Consider the following 19,444-nt stretch of genomic DNA (forward strand, 5'->3'; position numbering starts at 1 on the left):
TTATTTATAAAAATCCTTGCAAAAAAATCACGGCCAATTTGGATTCTGAAAAAATAGCATGCTACTGTTGTTGTTTTTTTGTTGTTGGCTTTTTTTTTTTGGAGACGGAGTCTTGCTCTGTTGCCCAGGCTGGAGTGCAGTGGCACCATCTCAGCTCACTGCAACCTCCGCCTCCCAGGTCCAAACAATTCTCCTGCCTCAGACTTCTGAGTAGCTGGGACTATAGGGGCATACCACCATGTCCAGTTAATTGTTTGTATTTTAGTACAGACAGGGTTTCACCACGTTGCCTGGACCAGTCTCGAACTCCTGAGCTCAGGGAATCCACCCGCCTGGGCCTCTCAAAGTGCTAGGATTACAGATGTGAGCCACTGTGCTCAGCCCCTACTATTGTTTTAATTTGCATTTATTTGATTACTAGTGAAACAGAATATTTTAACATATTTATTAACAATTTATACTGTTTTTCATCGATTCTAACATGCCTCAATTGCAAGATGCATCCTTATTTCAGAAATATTTAGTTTGAGAAAGTATGCATCTTAGAACCAACAGAATCTGGTACTACTTCTTTAGTGAACTCATTTCTCCAGCAATCATTTCCTGAGCACCATGGGCACTTGCCATGGACCAGGCAGAGTCCTGGGGGGAGTAGATAAAGGAGGAGTCCAGGCAGACCCAGGCCCTGCCTTTTGGGTTGTCAAAATAGTAAGGAAGACAGACCATCTCATAATCATACAAGTAGATGCAAAATTAAACCTATGAAAATAATCATGAATGAGATGGTAAAATAAACTGGGGAAGGTTTCTCCAGAAAAGTGACAATTCAACTGTGCATTAAAGAAAGAACAGAAGGTTCTGAAGCAAAATGGTGAGGGAGAATGTGGGAAATTCTGGGCAGAGAGAACAGCATGTCCAAAGGCCCTAGGGCAGGAAAAAGTGTGGAGTCTAGAAAATTGAGAGGAGGAGACTGAAGAGTAGAGACAATAAGGACATTTGATTCAAGAGGATAGAGATATAGAAAGATGCCAGTCAGCACCCACCCCATGCCCAGTGCTGCTCCAGACACAGGAGACACAGCAATAAATCCAAGAGGAAGGGTCCCACTCTCAAGGACCTGCTTGCCAGTGGCTGGAAGGCCTACAGGCAGGGAAGGAGGAGCAGGGATTTTTTTTTTTTAAGTAAAGAAGACAATGTCAGGTAGCAGTAAAAGTTACACAAAAAAATTAAGATACATTAGCATGATCAAGAATGGCTAAATGTAACATTATATTGAGGAAGCCACTGTGAGAAAGTCATGCTTCAGCTCAGATCTGAATAACCAGAAAAAAATGGTGCTACAAATATCAATAACTAAAAGAGCATTTTTGGCAGAAGGAACAGTGAGTGCCAAGGCCCAAAGGGAAATGTACTTGAAGGACAAAAAGAAGGCCCATGTGGCTGGCATCTACAGGTCAAGACGAAGAACCTTAAAAAATGATATTACTCAGGCATGCAGGGGCCAGATAATATATGGTATTGTAGTTTAGGCTGAGAAGTTAAATTGTATCGTAAGTATAACAGCAGTCCATTGGAGTGGCCTTAATCTGGGAAGTGACATGATTTGGTCTATATTCTTAAGACCTAATTCTGGCTATTGTACAGACAATACACTTTACAGGAACAAAAACTAAAGTGGGAAGACCAGTAAGTAAGCTATTACAATAGGCCAGGTAAGAGATAATAATGGTGGCATGGGCTCACTAGAGAGATGCCAGTGAAAGGGATATCCCTTCTCACCACTCCTATTTAAGATCATACTAGGAGTCCTACCTAGTGCAATAAGACAAGAAAATGAAATAAAAGGTATACATAGTGAGAAGGAAGAAATAAAACTGTCTTTGTTCACAAATGCTGTAATTGTTTATGTAGAAAATCCCAAAGAATCAACAACTTCTGGAAATAACAAGTAATTCATAGTAGGGTTGCAAGATTCAAGGTTATCACACAAGTCAATTGCTTTCCAATACACCAGCAATAAACATTGGAATTAGAAATTAAAAACACAATGCAATTTGTAATAGCACCAAAAGAAAATAAAATGGGTATAAATCTAACAAATTTAGAATCTATACGCAGAAAACCACAAAACTGTAATGAAAGAAGCCAAAGAAGATCTAAATAAATGAATAAGTATTCCATGGTAATGGATTGGAACACTCAATATTGTTAAGATGACAATTCTGCACTTGACCTGTAGATTCAATGCACTTCCAATCAAAATCCCAGCAAGCTATTATGTAAATATGACAAATTAATTCTAATGTCTATATGAAAAGGCAAAAGACCCCTAATAGCTATGTTAGCTCCCTAGGACTGCTACAAGAAATTACCACAAACAGGGTGGCTTAAAAATAACAGATTATTCTCTTACAGCCCTGAAGGCTAGAAGTCCAAAACCAAGGTATTAGCAAGGCCATGCTCTCTCTGAAGGCTTCAGGGAAGAATCCTTCCTTGCCTTTCTCCAGCTTCTGGTGACTCTGTGAAATCCTTGGTTCCTTGGCTTGGAGATGCATTACTCCAATCTCTACCCTTGTCTTAATGTGGTTTTCTCTTCTCTGTGTGACTATGTCCAAAATTCCCTCCCTTATAAGTACTCTAGTTACTGGATTAGGGACCATCATGACCCAGTATGATTTAATCTTAATTTGATTAGATATGAAAATACCCTATTTCCAAATAAGGTTAGATTCCAAATAAGGTTAAATAAGGAGGTTAGGAATTGAAAATATCTTTTTTGGAAGACACAATTCTATCCACTACAATAGCCAGAACAGTACTGAAAACGAACAAAATTAAAACGTGACTACTATCCAACTTCAAAACTTACTACATAGCTACACTAATAAAGATAGCATGGTATTCATGTAAAAAATAGACACATCAACCAACGAAACAGAATAGAGAGCCCAGAAATAAAGCCATACACCTACCACCATCTGATCTTCGACAAAGTTGACAAAAACATGCAATGGGAAAAGGATTCCCTATTCAATAAACGGCGTTGGGATAACTAGCTAGCCATATGCAGAAGACTGAAACTGGACGCCTTCCTTATGCCATACACAAAAATCAACTCAAGATAGATTAAAGACTTAAAAGTAAAACCTAAAACTATAAAAGCCCTAGAAGATAACCTAGGAAATACCATTCTGGACATAGGCTCTGGCAAAGATTTCATGGTGAAGACCCCAAAGCAATTGTAACAAAAACAAAAATTGACGGTGGGAACTAATTAAACTAAAGATCTCTTACACAGCAAAAGAAACTATCAACGGAATAAAGAGACAACATACAGAATAAGAGAAAATATTTGCAAATTATGCAACTGACAAAGGTCCAATATCCAGAATCTACATGGCACTTAAGCAAATTAACAAGCAAAAAACAAACAACCCCATTAAAAAGTGGGGAAAGCAATATCATACGGAACGGGAAAAACTGGAAGCATTCCCCTTAAAAACTGGCACAAGACAGGGATGCCCTCTCTCACCACTCCTATTCGACATAGTGTTGGAAGTTCTGGCCAGCGCAATTAGGCAAAAGAAAGAAATAAAGGGTATTCAATTAGGAAAAGAAGAAGTCAAATTGTCCCTGTTTGCAGATGACATCATTGTATTTTAGAAAACCCCATCATCTCAGCCCAAAATCTCCTTAAGCTGATAAGCAACCTCAGCAAAGTCTCAGGATACAAAATCAATGTGCAAAAATCACAAGCATTCTTATACACCAATAACAGACAGAGAGCCAAATCATGAATGAACTCCCATTCACAATTGCTTCAAAGAGAATAAAATACCTAGGAATCCAACATTCAAGGGATGTGAAAGACCTCTTCAAGGAGAACTACAAACCACTACTCAATGAAATAAAAGAGGACACAAACAAATGGAAGAACATTCCATGCTCATGGATAGGAAGAATCAATATCATGAAAATGGCCATGCTGCCCAAGGTAATTTATAGATTCAATGCCATCCCCATTAAGCTACCAATGGCTTTCTTCACAGAATTGGGGAAAAAAACTACTTTAAAGTTCATATGGAACTAAAAAAGAGCCCACATTGCCAAGACAATCCTAAGTCAAAAGAACAAAGCCGGAGGCATCACGCTACCTGACTTCAAACTATACCACAAGGCTATGGTAACCAAAACAGCATGGTACTGGTACCAAAACAGAGATATAGACGAATGGTACAGAACAGAGCCCTCAGAAATAATACCACACATCTACAGCCATCTGATCTTTGACAAACCTGACAAAAACAAGAAATGGGGAAAGGATTCCCTATTTAATAAATGGTGCTGGGAAAACTGGCTAGCCATAAGTAGAAAGCTGAAACTAGATCCCTTCCTTACTCCTTATACAAAAATTAATTCAAGATGGATTAGAGACTTAAATGTTAGACCTAAAACCATAAAAACCCTAGAAGAAAACCTAGGCAATACCATTCAGGACATAGTCATGGGCAAGGACTTCATGTCTAAAACACCAAAAACAATGGCAACAAAAGCCAAAATTGCCATATGTGATCTACTTAAACTAAAGAGCTTCTGCACAGCAAAAGAAACTACCATCAGGGGGAACAGACAACCTACAGAATGAGAGAAAATTTTTGCAATCTACTCATCTGACAAAGGGCTAATATCCAGAACCTACAAAGAACTCAACCAAATATACAAGAAAAAAACAAACAAGCCCATCAAAAAGTGGGCAAAGGAAATGAACAGACACTTCTCAAAAGAAGACATTTATATAGCCAACAGACACATGAAAAAATGTTCATCATTACTAGCCATCAGAGAAATGCAAATCAAAACCACCATGATATACCATCTCACATCAGTTAGAATGATGATCATTAAAAAGTCAGGAAACAACAGGTGCTGGAGAGGATGTGGAGAAATAGGAACACTTTTACACTGTTGGTGGGACTGTAAACTAGTTCAACCATCGTAGAAGAGAGTTTGGCGATTCCTCAAGGATCTAGAACTAGAAATACTATTTGACCCAGCCATCCCATTACTGGGTATATACCCAAAGGATTCTAAATCATGCTGCTGTAAAGACACATGCACACATATGTTTATTGTGGCACTATTCACAATAGCAAAGACTTGGAACCAACCCAGATGTCCATCAATGACAGACTGGATTAAGAAAATGTGGCACATATATACCATGAAATACTATGCAGCTATAAAAAAGAATGAGTTCATGTCCTTTGTAGGGACATGGATGCAGCTGGAAGCCATCATTCTCAGCAAACTATCACAAGAACAGAAAACCAAACACCGCGTGTTCTCACTCATAGGTGGGAATTGAACAATGAGATCACTTGGACACAGGAAGGCGAACATCACACACCGGGGCCTGTTGTGGGGTGGGAGGAGGGGGGAGGGATAGCATTGGGAGATATACCTAATGTAAATGACAAGTTAATGGGTGCAGCACACCAACATGGCACATGTATACATATGTAACAAACCTGCACGTTGTGCACATGTACCCTAGAACATAAAGTATAATAATAAAAAAAAAGTGAGCAAAGGATCTGCACAGACACTTTTCAAAAGAAGACATACATGCAGCTAACAAACATATGAAAAAATGCTCATCATCATTAATCACTAGAGAAATGCAAATCAAAACCACAATGAGATATCATCTTACACCAGTCAGAATGGCTACAAAAGTCAAAAAATAACAGATGGTGGCCAGGTTGCAGAGAAAAGGGAAGGCTCATACATTGCTGGTGGGAGTGCATATTAGTTCAGCCATCGTGGAAAGCAGTTTGGCAATTTCTCAAAGAACTTAGAATTACCATTTGGCCCAGCAATCCCATTATTGAGTATATCCCAAAGGAATAGAAATCATTCTACATAAAGACACATGCACACGTATGTTCACTGCAGCACTATTCATAATAGCAAAGACATGAAATCAACCTAAATGCCCATCAGTGGTAGCCTAAAGAAAATATGGGTCTGGACACAGTGACTCATCCCTGTAATCGCAGCACTCTGTGAGGCTAAGGCAGGTGGGTCACTTGAGGTCAGGAATTCGAGACCACCCTGGCCAACATGGCGAAATCCCATCTCTACTAAAAATACAAAAATTAGCTGAGTGTGGTGGTGCACACCTATAGTCCCAGCTACTTAGGAGGCTGAGGCATGAGAATCACTTGAACTCAGGAGGGGGAGGTTCCAGTGAGCCAAGATCACGCCACTGCACTCCAGCCTGGGTGACAGAGCAAGACGCTGTCTCAAAAAGAAAAAGAAAATATGGTATATATACACTTTGGAATACAATGCAGCCATAAAAAAAGAACATGATCATGTCCTTTGCAGGAACATGGATGGAACTGGAGTTCATTATGCTAAGCAAACTAACGCAGGAACAGAAAACCAAACACTGCATGTTCTCACTTATAAGTGGGAGCTAAACATTGAGTACATATGCACACAATGAATGCACATGCAATGAACAACAGATATTGGGGCCTACTTGAGGCTGGAGTGTGGGAGGAGGGTAAAGATCAAAAAACCACCTATTAAGTACTATGCTTATTACCTGGGGGATGAAATAATCTGTACACCAAACCCCCATGATATGCAATTTACATATATAACAAACCTGTGCATGTACCTCTGAACTTAAAATAAAGTTTATTTTAAAATGGTAAACAGATTCAAACAGACAGTTCACCAAAAGAGATGTACAGGTAGCAAGTAAGTATACGTAAAGATGCTCAACATCATTTGTTACTAGGCAATTGCATATTAAACCAGTAATGAGATACCACTATACACCTATTAGAATGGCCCAAATCCAAAAAACTGACAACACCAAATGCTGATGAGGATGCAGAGCAACAGGAACTCTCATTCATTGCTGGTGAAAATGTAAAATTTTGCAGCCATTGAGAGAGACAATTTGACAGTTTCTTACAAAACAAGTATATTCTTACTATACGATCCAACAATTGTACTCCCAGATATTTACCCAATTGATTTGAAAACTTGTGGACACACAAAAACTTGCATGTAAATGTTTATAGCAGGTTTATTCACAATCACCAATAACTGAAATTATCCAAAATATCCTTCAACAAGTGAAGAATAAACAAACCATGGTAAATCCATATAATGGAATATTATTCAACAATAAAAATAAATGAAGTCTAAACCATGAAAAGACACAGAGGAACCTTAAATGCATATTAGTAAACTTCACAACGGTATATGGCTGCCCTGGTGATAGCTTAGAGAAGGACAGTGGTGGCAGAGATGAAGAAGTGAATAAGTTTGAAAAACAGGAAGTAAAAAATGTCAGGGCTCATTGATGAAATAGATTTGGGGAAGAGGTAAAGGAGAGGAAGGTGTCTAGGATGACTCCAAGGTGGGAATTTCAGAGACAGTTCCTGGGAAAGAACCTGATTTTGGAAGGATGTTCATGAGTTCAGTTTTAGACATGTTAGGTCTCCGATGTTTTGGAGACCGTATCCAAGTGCAGACTTACATAGGCAGTTGGATACATAGGCATCATGTCTCTGAGCACCTCCATCACTTGCTTGCACATGCCATATCTGCTCCCAGTCTGTCTCTCCTAGTCTTTGACACAGTCCAGAAATGCAACTTCAGCTAGAATTAGATTTTCTTCACCTTGATGTGGCCCAGGGCTCCCGCCAAAAACAAGAGTATCATGCCACAAGAAATCTACAAAAACTAACCCAAGCCTAGAAGCTGTCTTCCAGGCTCAAAGCCCTCTCTACCGGTCATCAATCAGAGATGCAACTTCCCTAGATGAGTGCCACAAGGAAGGACAAACCTAGGCGCCAAGTAGACTGGGCAAGAAGCACCCAAGGAGATACAAGTTCAAGACTCCAAACTGCACATCATTTCCCATCAATCTGTTATGTTTGTTATCCTCAAACCACCAGAGGGAGCCAAACTTCACGGTCCAGAGGGAAGAACTAGGAGAGAGGAATGTCAGCATTTGCCCAGACCTCTTTATTATAAAAGGAGGGCAGGGTTGAACTGGCAGGCAGCTCCCAGGATGGCACACTATAAAACAGGATTTCTCCCAGAATTCTTTGAAAAAAAAAATAGTCCAGTTAAGGGTCTTACCTCTAGCAGCACCCCAGGAGGGCGAATTGATCCAGGGTTGTGTGTGGCTACATAATCATAAGAAAACATGTCTGGGGAGGCCCAGACAGCTGACCAGACCACTGTAATACCTCCTATGGCTATGATATGAGATTCCTGCTGTAATTAAATCTTGTTCTGATGAATCTAACCAATTTCTCTATTGCTTTGGTGATAAGTACTTAACCTTGTGACTTCTACTTTCAGCAACTCACAAAGAGAGAAAACTAAGCCCATACAGTCCTGGAAGGACTTTGGGGAGAACTCCCCCAAATGGTCATGGGTTGACTCTCCCAGCCAGGGTGGGAGGTAAGGTAAGACAGTGAACAGCTACAATAAGTAGAGAGGCTGGATCACAGCCTTGCTTTATGAAACCGGTTCAGACAGACAAAAGGAGGCCCTGGCAGAGATGAGCAAATGGATGCCAGAGGCTTCATGGAAGTAAATTCTACAGGACTTGGCCATGATTGAATCTGATGTATGTCAGAGGCAATTATGGAGGTCAGGACTCCCTGCTGAGAGGCCCCTGGGGGTCCAGAGTAACACAGACACGAACCAGCAGGATCTTAGATATTGATACAGGTTACACCACGTATACAGAATCACCAGGAGAGCTATACGATGTTCCCCACCTAATTCTAACTTGGCTCATTTACATCCAGGAAATCTTTACACACTGAAATATTAGGTGATTTCCTCTCAGTTTCCTCTCAGCCCCTAGCCCCTTCCATCACCATAACAACCATGCAATGATAAGCAATTGTGGCATTATCTGGAAGGACCTTTACCCCTGTTGGAGGTTTAGTCTTCCTCTGGTTACTGTTCAGCTTTCTGTGACAAACAGAACCATCCCCTCCCGCCCCCTTCCTTCCACTCCCCTGCCCCGCATCCCTAAGCACTGACACATTTCCAGATAGATCCATGTCCAGACAGATCCTGGCTGCATTCCACACGCGTGTATCCTCATGAGGATTGCCTGGGTTCTTCCACGTGGATGATTGCTGGGTCAGACAAATTCCGAAATTAAATCATACACGACAATAAGGATCAAGGCAAAGTCTAGATGTTTAAGGATCAAAAGGGGTACAAATGTGGTAAAGCCCAAATCTATTCCTAACTATCTGGGAGACCTCAAGCAACTTACCTGTCTGAGACTCAGTTTCCTTAATTTCAATCAAGATATTACTAGTATTATAGCAATTTTATGAGAATTAAACAAAATGACATATATAAAGTACTTAACTCAAAGCCAGGTATATAACAAATGCTCAAAATCTGTTCTGATCACTGAACTGTAAAGCTGGAAGGATTTCATTGCCTTGTTCATTGCTGTGTCAGTGACTCCATGAGTTCATGGTCCAGGGAAGGTGCTGAGTTAATACTCGTTGAAAGAATGAATGAGTGCTATTATTCTGTTTAATAAGCCAGGAAATGCAGGATGAAAGACAGTGAGAGGAGAGAGGGCAGGCAAAGGGGCTTGCTTATGGAGAACAAAGGGAAGAAGTATTAACCAAAGTGCTGTCCAAACCCAAGCCAGTAAAGCGGAAGGTCAAAGAATAGCTGTCCTCATTTTGATTGAGGACACCTTGAAGTATTGTTTTCAATACTGAGTGATGGAAAAAGTTGCTGCCACCATCAGCAGGCAGAGGGATCGTGGAAAAAACAATTTGGGAGAGAAAATCCTGAAATAATGTAGGTTTTCGCCTATTTAATTTGAAGTGTTAACTGCTCACTCAGGAAAGTTGTTAATCGAGCAATAACACTCTTACTGGCTCTCATAAGAGGTGATGTACTTGGCACTCCAAAAAGAGATTCAAGCTGGAAAGACAGAAGGTGCCAAGGCTGTGGTTGAAGCCACGAAAAAGTGGAGAGACAGAAAGAATGTTAAGGACAAACCCCTAAAAAAGTCATTGTGGCCTGGTGCAGTGGCTCACGCCTGTAATCCCAGCACTTTGGGAGGCTGAGGCAGGCGGATCATGAGGTCAAGAGATCGAGACCATCCTGGCCAACATGGTGAAACCCCATCTCTACTAAAAATACAAAAATTAGGTGGGCGTGGTGGCATGTGCCTGTAGTCCCAGCTACTCGGGAGGCTGAGGCAGGAGAATCACTTGTACCTGGGAGGCAAAGGTTGCAGTGAGCCGAGATCTCGCCATTGCACTCCAGCCTGACGTCAGAGTTAGACTCCATCTCAAAAAAAAAAAAAAAAACAAAAGAAAAAAGAAAAAGAAAAAGAAAAAAAAAAGTCACTGCAAGAAGATAAAGAGAAGCCATTTCAAAATTAACACTTTTTCCTGATTTCTTGTCTTCAAACTTTGTTGGCTTCCGTCATAGAAAGGAGTAATCAGGGAGGTCTGTTGGATTGATTAGAATTATGTGAGGAAACAGGAGAATCGTAACTTTGGCCACTCTATATCCCAGCAAAATGGACTACTGAAAGATTGTGGCTCACATACCTGAGAGTATACAGCTCTTCCTCATTGTATGGCATTGATCTGCTTTAATCTTGGCCGCTGAGAGTAAGTAAGCCTCTGAGACGTCATAGCCGGCCTCCAATAATACATTCCAGAAGTGAATGAGGTGCAGCCTTGTCCAGAAGCCCGGACTTTGGATTTTTGATATAAAGTCTGTGATACTTGTGACACAATATATTAATAGATATAATTTTCATATTTCAGGCCTTAAAGGAAGCTCTTCTATTTACCATATTTCAGTAGCCTGTTCATAAACGTCTTACCTAATATTTCTTTTGGAGGTCACCAGATAAATACGAGCTTTTCACTCTTCAGCAGTCAAAGCAAATTCTCCTGATCCACCCAGGAAACCCCCTCCTCTGAGAAGGCTCCCTGGGTCTACCAGGCAGAGCACCAGGCCCTCCCTCTTCTGTGCTTGCAACAGTTCGTTGCGTCATTGCTCTAGTGAGGCATTACCACCACGTATAGTAATTCTCTGGCTCCACATCTTCCCCCACTAGATGGAAAGCACCTACAGGCTTAGAGCTGTATCTGTTCATTTCTGCACCCTCAGGGCCTAGCAGGTTGTGGGAGACAGGATCGGTCATAAATAGATGTTTGCTGAATTAATGAGTAATAGGAAAAGAAGAAAGAGACAGGAAGGGAAGGGAGGTGGGTGGGAGGGAGGGAGGAAAAAGGAAGGGAAAGTAGTGTAGGGAAAAGAAGGGAATGGAAGGGAAGCAGATAGCAGGGTCTAGCAAAGCTTGCCCAATCTTTTACCCTCTTCCAGCTCTCATCCTTGCCCTCCTCTCTCTGGAATGCCACTTAACTTTGAGAGGACTCCATATAGAGTGAAGAGGAGAAATGAACACTGCAGAGCCTGACAGACCAAGGGGAGTAACCCTGGAGACCCAGCAACCACAGAAGTTGCTGCCAGAGGATAGTTTCATCTGAATGAATGAATGGGTGGTTGAATGGGTAAATGAATGATACAACTTATTCAAGGGAACCATAGGTGTCTAAACATAGCACCGGTAAAAGAGAAAGCTAAATCTGCCTAAATACAATGATATAAAACTGGCAAGACTTACCTAGGACTTGAGAGAAAGCCGCACAACCCCCGCAAGCATCCACTCATTTTCATATGCCATGGCAATTCTTGATACACTCTCCAGAAAGAGGTTTGCCGCTGGAAGTATCTGATCAACACTTGGTGAAAATATGTTTTCTTGTGATTCATTGGGCTCTGAAATGAACATGGACTGCTTTCTCTGACAGGAGCGATTACACCTATTTAAACATCAATTACAGTTTAACGCCTCTGACTTTTTAGTACATGAAAATACTACAGCAAAAATATGACAACTCTGTGGCTGTAATTAGAGAAATAAAAGTCAAGGTAGCTGGAAAAAAATTGTATCTCATACATCGGTCTGAATTTACCAAAGAATTTGTTCTAGTTACGCTTGCTGACCTAGAATTAGAGAAGTTTGTGGGCATGTTGATTTCCCATGTTAAGTCTTTCCCCTCCCCCAAGGAAACATTTTCAACCTACTTTTCTACTTTAAATATACACTATGGTTACTGCTTAAATAAGCACTTTTGAACATTTGAGAGTGTGCATTTTGGAGAAGTTAAGCCATTGCATGGATCTCATATGAGCCAAGGGGTAGCTGGCAAACAAATGGCAAATTTGATATTGGATCCAGGATTACTATATCTTCATTTCCAAAGAGAAATGGTTCCAGTAGATCATACTGCCCAGACATAAGCTTCTCAAAAACAAAAGCATTTGTTTAACTAAATCCTGGTGATCTCTAACCTTGAAAACTAAAATAGAAGTATTTTTAAATTTTCTGCTTGTCACTTTTTCTTGCAAGATAATGGAACACACAGCTAGGTGGCATACCAAGCCCAGCTCTTTGTAAGAACTCTAACCAAAGGGGAACTCACTGTTTAAACAACCATTCTTCATTTCCATTACATGATTTCCAGGTCACCCACCCATATGGAGAGACCCCGTGCTACCTGGTCTAAAGTGTGCAGATGTGCCCAGACAGCAAGTGCAGTGCCTAACAGGCCCCTCAAGAGAGAAAAAAAACTCCTCTCCTCCACTGTGTGTGGCAAAACTATGTGTGTGGTTATAAATCGGGAAAGTGGGGTGGGAATGAGGGAGAAAAAGAACTGGCAAAAATAGTACCTGGGTTCAAGATCTGGAGAGTTAAACACAATACGTAAAGTATGGAAAACATTTTCATAGAAAACGCAGCATTTAATTTAAAATAACCTCATGAGGAGGATATAGATATGCATTCCCATATGGCAAAATCAGAAAGACAGGTGACTTACCCCTGGTCAGCACATGACCAGTAACTGCAGAAGTAGCAATCCAACCTTCTGGTTTAATGCCATTGCTCCTCCAACTACACATATGATGTGAGGAATGGTTTGAGCCCAGCATCATCTTTCCATACACAGTGCAGCACTCAATGATAGACTAAATAGCCACTGTTTATGTAGTGCTAGATTGGTGGGCTAGATTATGCTGTACTGATAGACAACCCCCAATCTCAGTAGCTTAAAAGAGCAAAGATTTATTACGTCCATCACAGGTTGGAGACTGGGAACTCCAATCCAGGTCTCCTCCCTGTGGAACTGACAGAGCAGTCGCCATCTTGAATGTTGCCAGTGGCCACTTAGTCACAAGGCCCCACCAAACAAGGGGTGCCAGGAAGTGTTTTCCATGGTGGGAGGGGGAGGGCGGGCTAGAAATATTGGCATTTGGCTCAAATGGCCACCACTAGTGCTTATTGTAATGCCAGATCCTGTACCTTACATGAATTAGCATTTTAATACCCTCAAGGCAAATACTGTTATCCCTATATTGCAGGTGAAAAACTGAGTCTTAGGGAGGTAAGTAAGCACCTCGCGTCAGGTCACGCCAGTTCTGTCCAACTCCAAAGCCATTGCTCTCCACAAGAAATCATTTCTAGTAAGATGCCATGGTGATTTCCAGAAGGAGGGAAGGTGGGTTCTGTTTGCCAAACAGCATGCAGACCTGAGCATGAGATGGGGACAGGGACAGGGAGCAATGAGGCTGCTCATGTTCCAGAGACCACGGTACTGTGTACAGGTGGCTCACACCTTCTCTCCTGTGCTCAGCCCTCCAGCTCCTGATTCCAGGCAGATACTGGAGGCTGAGGTTTAGTACTGAGTCTCAAAACAATAGAGATGAAAGCTGCTAGAAACAGCAGATCCAAAAAACCAGCAGCCAGGCATACCTGCACATTCATTCAGTAAACATCTATTCAGTGAAACTAGAACGGGTCTCAGGAAACTCAGACTTGCTTGAGGGTGCCTGAGATCTTTAGGCCCACATAATTCAAGATCACCAGTTGATTTTTGTATCGCATTTATTTAAAAATTTGCAGCCGGGCAAGTTGGCTCATGCCTGTAATGCTAACACTTTGGGAGGCCAAGGCGGGTGGATTACCTGAGGTCAGGAGATCAAGACCAGCCTGACCAACACGGAGAAACCCCATCTCTTGTGAAAATACAAAATTAGTCGGGAGTGGTGGCACATGCCTGTAATCCCAGCTACTCAGGAGGCTGAGGCAGGAGAATCACTTGAACCCACGAGGCAGAGGTTGCAGTGAGCCAAGATCACAACATTGCACTCCAGCTTGTGCAACAAGAATGAGACTCAAAAAAAAAAAAAAGAAAAGAGAAAAAAGAAAAAGAAAGAAAGAAAAGAATTGGCGCAGAGACAGAATCTATTTACCTCTTCTTTGTTAGTGTCAGAACACCACCTTGGTTTGGGGTAGCAATGCACCAAGTCGAAACCTCCACCCCTGGCTTCCCTCATATCTAGCTGTAGCCAACTAATGAAGTTCTGAGTCAAAGACACTTAAGTGGAAATGTTGGTATGAAATTTCCAGAAAAGCTCCTTAAAAGAGCAGCAAGGCCTTCTTCCTCCCTTCCTCCTTCCTGATGGCTGGAGCTCCAGCAGCCATCCAATGAGGTGACCTTGAGAATGCACGCAGTGTAGTGAATCAGGGACACAGAAGGAGCTGGGCCCTAGGTGACTCTGTGGAGCCAACAGAGCAGCTCAGGACTGCCTGTTCCCAGAAGTCTATTATAGGAGAGAACAAATCCCAGCCATTGAAGTCAGGTCTCAGTTACTCATAATCAAGTACAAACCCTAACATATAACCATTTTCATACATGTCTATGGATTTGTTTCTATGGGAAAAATCCCAACTACAAGCCTTCCCTTGTATGTAGCTCCTGCTTTCCCTTAACCCCTTAACCAGCAGGTATTTCCACAGACCCAAGCCTTACTTACCAAGAAGCTTGTGCTCCACTGCACTTCGCAGGGACTGGTGCCAGAAATACAGAAGGCCATTGGGCTTCTCCTGGACCCACTGTTTGGTGGCGTTGCGGAAGGCAGCCCAGTGCAAGGTGGCCACTTTGCAATGATTCCTGTAGCCCAGCATATCCAAAAGCTGGAGTAGCTCATCCTCAGCCAAGCCACCATGTGACAGGCACAGTAAGCACAGAGCATCGGCCACCCAGCCATCCAGCCCTGCGCAGGCAACATGATGATGACAAGAATGAGAGCTAACGTGAGCCAGGTATCTTTCCAAATGTTTTATATGATTCAACAACCTTCTTTTTCAATCATCCTATAGGAAATACTATTATAGCCCCTGTCAAATGAGGAAAATGGAGCATAGAGAACTGAAATAACTTACCCAAGGTCACACAGAAATAAAGGCAGAACTGGGATTTGAACCCAGATAGCCTGGCTCCAGAGCCCACACATACTATTAACCATTAAGCTATCGTCCATTGTCACAACGAACACACCCAGAGCTCTGGTTACACACTGGCAAGCTTGCTCATTATTACACCGAGCATTTCTGCCTAGCAGTCTTTATTAAGGTTTTCCAACACCTAATTTGCATTTAAGGCTGTGAGTGGTTTTTCTGTATGATTGTTCTACTGTTAAACACAGTCACAGACACCACTTAAGCCAGCTCTTCATTACCCACCTGACCCTTAGATTTTTCCACCATAGCTGGACCTCCTTCTGGCTTTATGATCAACCGACTATAAAGAGATCCTTCAGACCATTCAGAGAAATGGTAACGCATAGTCTGCCACTCTGACTTTATCTCCCATTCTAGGACTGGGGAATGAGCCCAAATTACCTGCAATGTTGAAGCAAAGGCAGAGCTGTGCAACCCCAGTCAGTCAAGCTTCCCTGAGGTTGGCCTTAGCACTTTTTTTTTTTTTTAGACAGGGTCTCAGTCTGTCACCCAGGCTGGAGTGCAGTGGCACAATTATGGTTCACTGTAACCTCAACCTCCTGGGCTCAGGCAATCCTCCCACCTCAGCCTCCCTAGTAGCTGGGACTATAGGTGTGTGTCACCAGGTCCGACTGATTTTTTGTATATTTTGTAGAGACAGGGTTTCCCCATGTTGCCCAGCCTGGTCTCGAACTCCTGGGCTCATGTGGTCCACCCACCTTGGCCTCCCAAAATGCTGGAATTAGAGGTGTGAGCCATTACACCCAGCTGGCATCAGCTTAACCAACCTCTTCCTGCACCTGTGGCTGAGCTCCCTGGGCCTCAGTGGGGGTGGATGGGCAGAGCTGGGAGGTGGAGCAGTCTTTGATGGGGAGGAGACCCAGGCTTTCCTGCACAAACCTGGAGATGGAGGGTAACGCAGCCACAGGCCACTTTGCCTGAGTGACTATTCTAAGGGCACAGAGAACTAGTTTCCACCTCCTTGTAGGAGCAGGAGGGCACAGTAAATTTGAAGTCAATTTTCTTTACAGAAATGCAAATTGTAGAGCAAAAAAACAGGACAGGACAATATGTTGCACCAATCAATGTGCCTTTCTTTCTTTCTTTTTTTTTTTTTTTGAGAAGGAGTCCCACTCTGTCGCCCAGGCTGGAGTGCAGTGGCACGATCTTGGCTCACTATAACCTCCACCTCCCGGGTTAAAGCAATTCTCCTGCCTCAGCCTCCTGAGTAACTGAGATTACAGGCATGTGCCACCACACCCAGCTAATTTTTGTATTTTCAGTAGAGGCAGGGTTTCGCCATGTTGCCCGAGCTGATCTCAAACTCCTGACCTCAAGTTACCTCAGAATCCCAAAGTGCTCGAATTACAGGCATGAACCACCATGCCCAGCTGTGTCTTTCATTCCAAGTATTTTCTATTTCTCACCCCCACTTCCCCATCCCTGCTCCATTCTAAACTCACTGACTTTAAGAGGAGACTGTTATAGCAGAGACAAAGAGGGAAAAACTCAAGTTTCAAAATAGACTTTTGAAGTTCATGGCAGTGACAATGGCTTGAGGGAACAAATTTTGACTCTCAAAAGCCTGATTGTTGAGTATTATAAAAACACATTCCTGGAGCCAGGCAAGGTGGTAGCACACCTGTAATCTCAGCTACTCAGGAGGCTGAGGCAGGAGGATTCCTTAAGTTGGAGGCCAGCCTGGGCAACATAGTGAGACCCTAGATTAAAAAAAAAAAAAAAAAAAAACTCGTAACACATGGAATAATTTTTTTTTTATGACAAACAATAAACTCAGGTAAGTCCAGGGTGATCTAAAGAGGATGTTTTCCCCCACTCAGGAGGAAAAGCATTTGTGAAACTGAGAAAGTATCGGAGAGAATCAGAGAGGAGAACAAGACTCAAGCAGAGCACAGAAGTTGGCAGAGGAGAGAGGACCCTCTGTTAGGATGTGGCCCCTGTCAGCCAGAAGCCACAGAGATCCAGCAACCTGAGAACAGATGGGCACACGGGTATCCTAGAGGAAGCCAGAAGTGCAGAGAAGTCAACATCTGTGGGCCATGGAGACCATGGAGACCAGCAGGGACAGAGGACAACCAAGGCCACCTAGCACCCAGGCCCTTAGATCTCAGATCAACCCAAAGGAGACACGGGAAGGCCACAAATCCTCCCTCGACTGAGAAAATCCTGAGCTCACTGAAAACAAAACATATTGATGGAATTAACCTGAATGGACTGGATGAGGTATCTGCCATTAGCAGGTCTGTGGGCTCAGAAGAGAGACACATTGACTTATAAAAATAAGAAAGCTCCATTTCTTACATTCTTAGAGAATGTGACTGAAATTTATGTCTAACACAGTTCTCCTTACAGCCAACACACAGAGTCCTTTAGAGGAGGTAAATTTAGCAAATAAAAATACAGGATGCTCAGTAAAATATAAATTTCAGATAAATAATAAATTAATTTTTAGTGTGAGTATGTCCTGTGTAATATTTAGGACATTCTTATACTGAGAATTATTTGTTATTTATCTGTAATTCAAATAATTGTTAGCATAGGTATGTCCCGTGCAATATCTGAGACATACTTCTACTAAAGATTATTTGTTGTTTATCTGAAATTCAAATTTCATTGGGCAGGCCGGGCATGATGGCTCACGCCTATAATCCTAGCACTTTGGGAGGGCGAGGCGGGTGGATCACCTGAGGTCAGGAGTATGAGACCAGACTGGCCAACATGGTGAAACTCTGTCTCTACTAAAAATACAAAAAATTAGCTGGGTGTGGTGGCGGGTGCCTGTAATCCCAGTTACTCGGGAGGCTGGGACAGGAGGGTCTCTTGAACCCAGGAGGCAGAGGTTGCAGTGAACCAAGATCGTGCCACTGCACTCCAGCCTGGGTGACAGAATGAGACTCCATCTCAAAAAAAAAAAAAAAAAAAAAAAAAGTCATTGGGCATCCTGTGTTTTCTCGGACAACCCTGTCCCTACAGTCCCCTTCCCTGTGCAGGAGTCCACCCCACATCTTTCTCCCTGTGGACTCCCACAGAGTTGTCAACAATGGCCAAGGCCTACCTTCTCCTGAAGCCACAGTGTCTGAATTTGACCTTTTTGGTTGAAAAGTCCAACTGTAGTCTTCAATCCAGCGTTTGAGAACCAATTCCCAGAGCTCCTGAACAGAGACAGCCTCCAAGTACTCCTTCATACACTGAAACTCATTGCGATAGATTCTACATTCTTTCAATTCATTGGCTAGGATTGTGAGTTTTAAAGGACTCAGGTCTGGTTTTTTCCTCAAAGACTGTCTGCTTTGTTGGAAGGGGTCCATGTTGGGAATGGAGAGATGCTTTCTAAAGATGTTTAATTTTGTTTCTTCATCTCCTGTGCTAATGAGTTCCACTGTCCTCACATCCGGGCGGGCACACAATGACTTGTAGGACAGGCTGGAAGAGACGGTGCTCATGATAAATTTGCAATGAGGGGAGAGTGAGTGTGGCAGCCAGGAGAAATCTTTCGCCTGATGGAGAGAATCAAAGACATTTGAAAACATTAAAGACTTTAAAATTACTTTGTTGATGGTTTTTCACCTTAGAGTAGGTACAATATAGGGAGTAAGTATAGAATAAGGGTTGGAGTGAAGGTTATAAATAGTAACTTGAATTGCAAGCATTAAGTGCTAAGAAAATATCAAGTCACACTCAATAGAACCGTATTTGACTCATGTGTCAGTTATGAATTTGATTGTGCAAATGTGAACTCTAAAAAGAGGTTCTTAGGAGCAAGTAATTTAATAAAATCACATACTTCTGAAGGCTGACCTACAGGAATAACCAGAGGAAACTGGAGAGCGCAATTGGAACCATTCAGTTGAAAAAGAGGATGTTATTTTATGCTGAGAAGTTGTCACTTTGTGCAGCAATACTATCACGAGTTAAATCATTTTATTTTGGAACAAAATAAATACCTAATAAGATCAATCTTTTCTCAATTCC

The 19,444-nt window shown here is 42.2% G+C and overlaps 1 protein-coding gene across 1 annotated transcript in view; it reads right to left on the reverse strand.

The window, feature by feature from the left end:
• The window catches only part of LOC103238978 (putative tetratricopeptide repeat protein 41), a 71,404-nt gene that overhangs the window by 29,162 nt on the left and 22,798 nt on the right, over positions 1–19,444 (reverse strand). Inside the window, exons 5-8 of the mRNA XM_037996617.2 lie at positions 18,528–18,969; positions 14,986–15,225; positions 11,732–11,930; positions 10,644–10,822 (exon numbers count right to left, since the gene is read on the reverse strand). Coding sequence (XP_037852545.2) covers positions 10,644–10,822; positions 11,732–11,930; positions 14,986–15,225; positions 18,528–18,969 — 1,060 coding nt within the window. The remainder of the gene's footprint in view (positions 1–10,643; positions 10,823–11,731; positions 11,931–14,985; positions 15,226–18,527; positions 18,970–19,444) is intronic.

This window comes from Chlorocebus sabaeus, chromosome 11, assembly GCF_047675955.1.
Source record: "Chlorocebus sabaeus isolate Y175 chromosome 11, mChlSab1.0.hap1, whole genome shotgun sequence".
NCBI classification, from domain to species: Eukaryota; Metazoa; Chordata; class Mammalia; order Primates; family Cercopithecidae; genus Chlorocebus; species Chlorocebus sabaeus.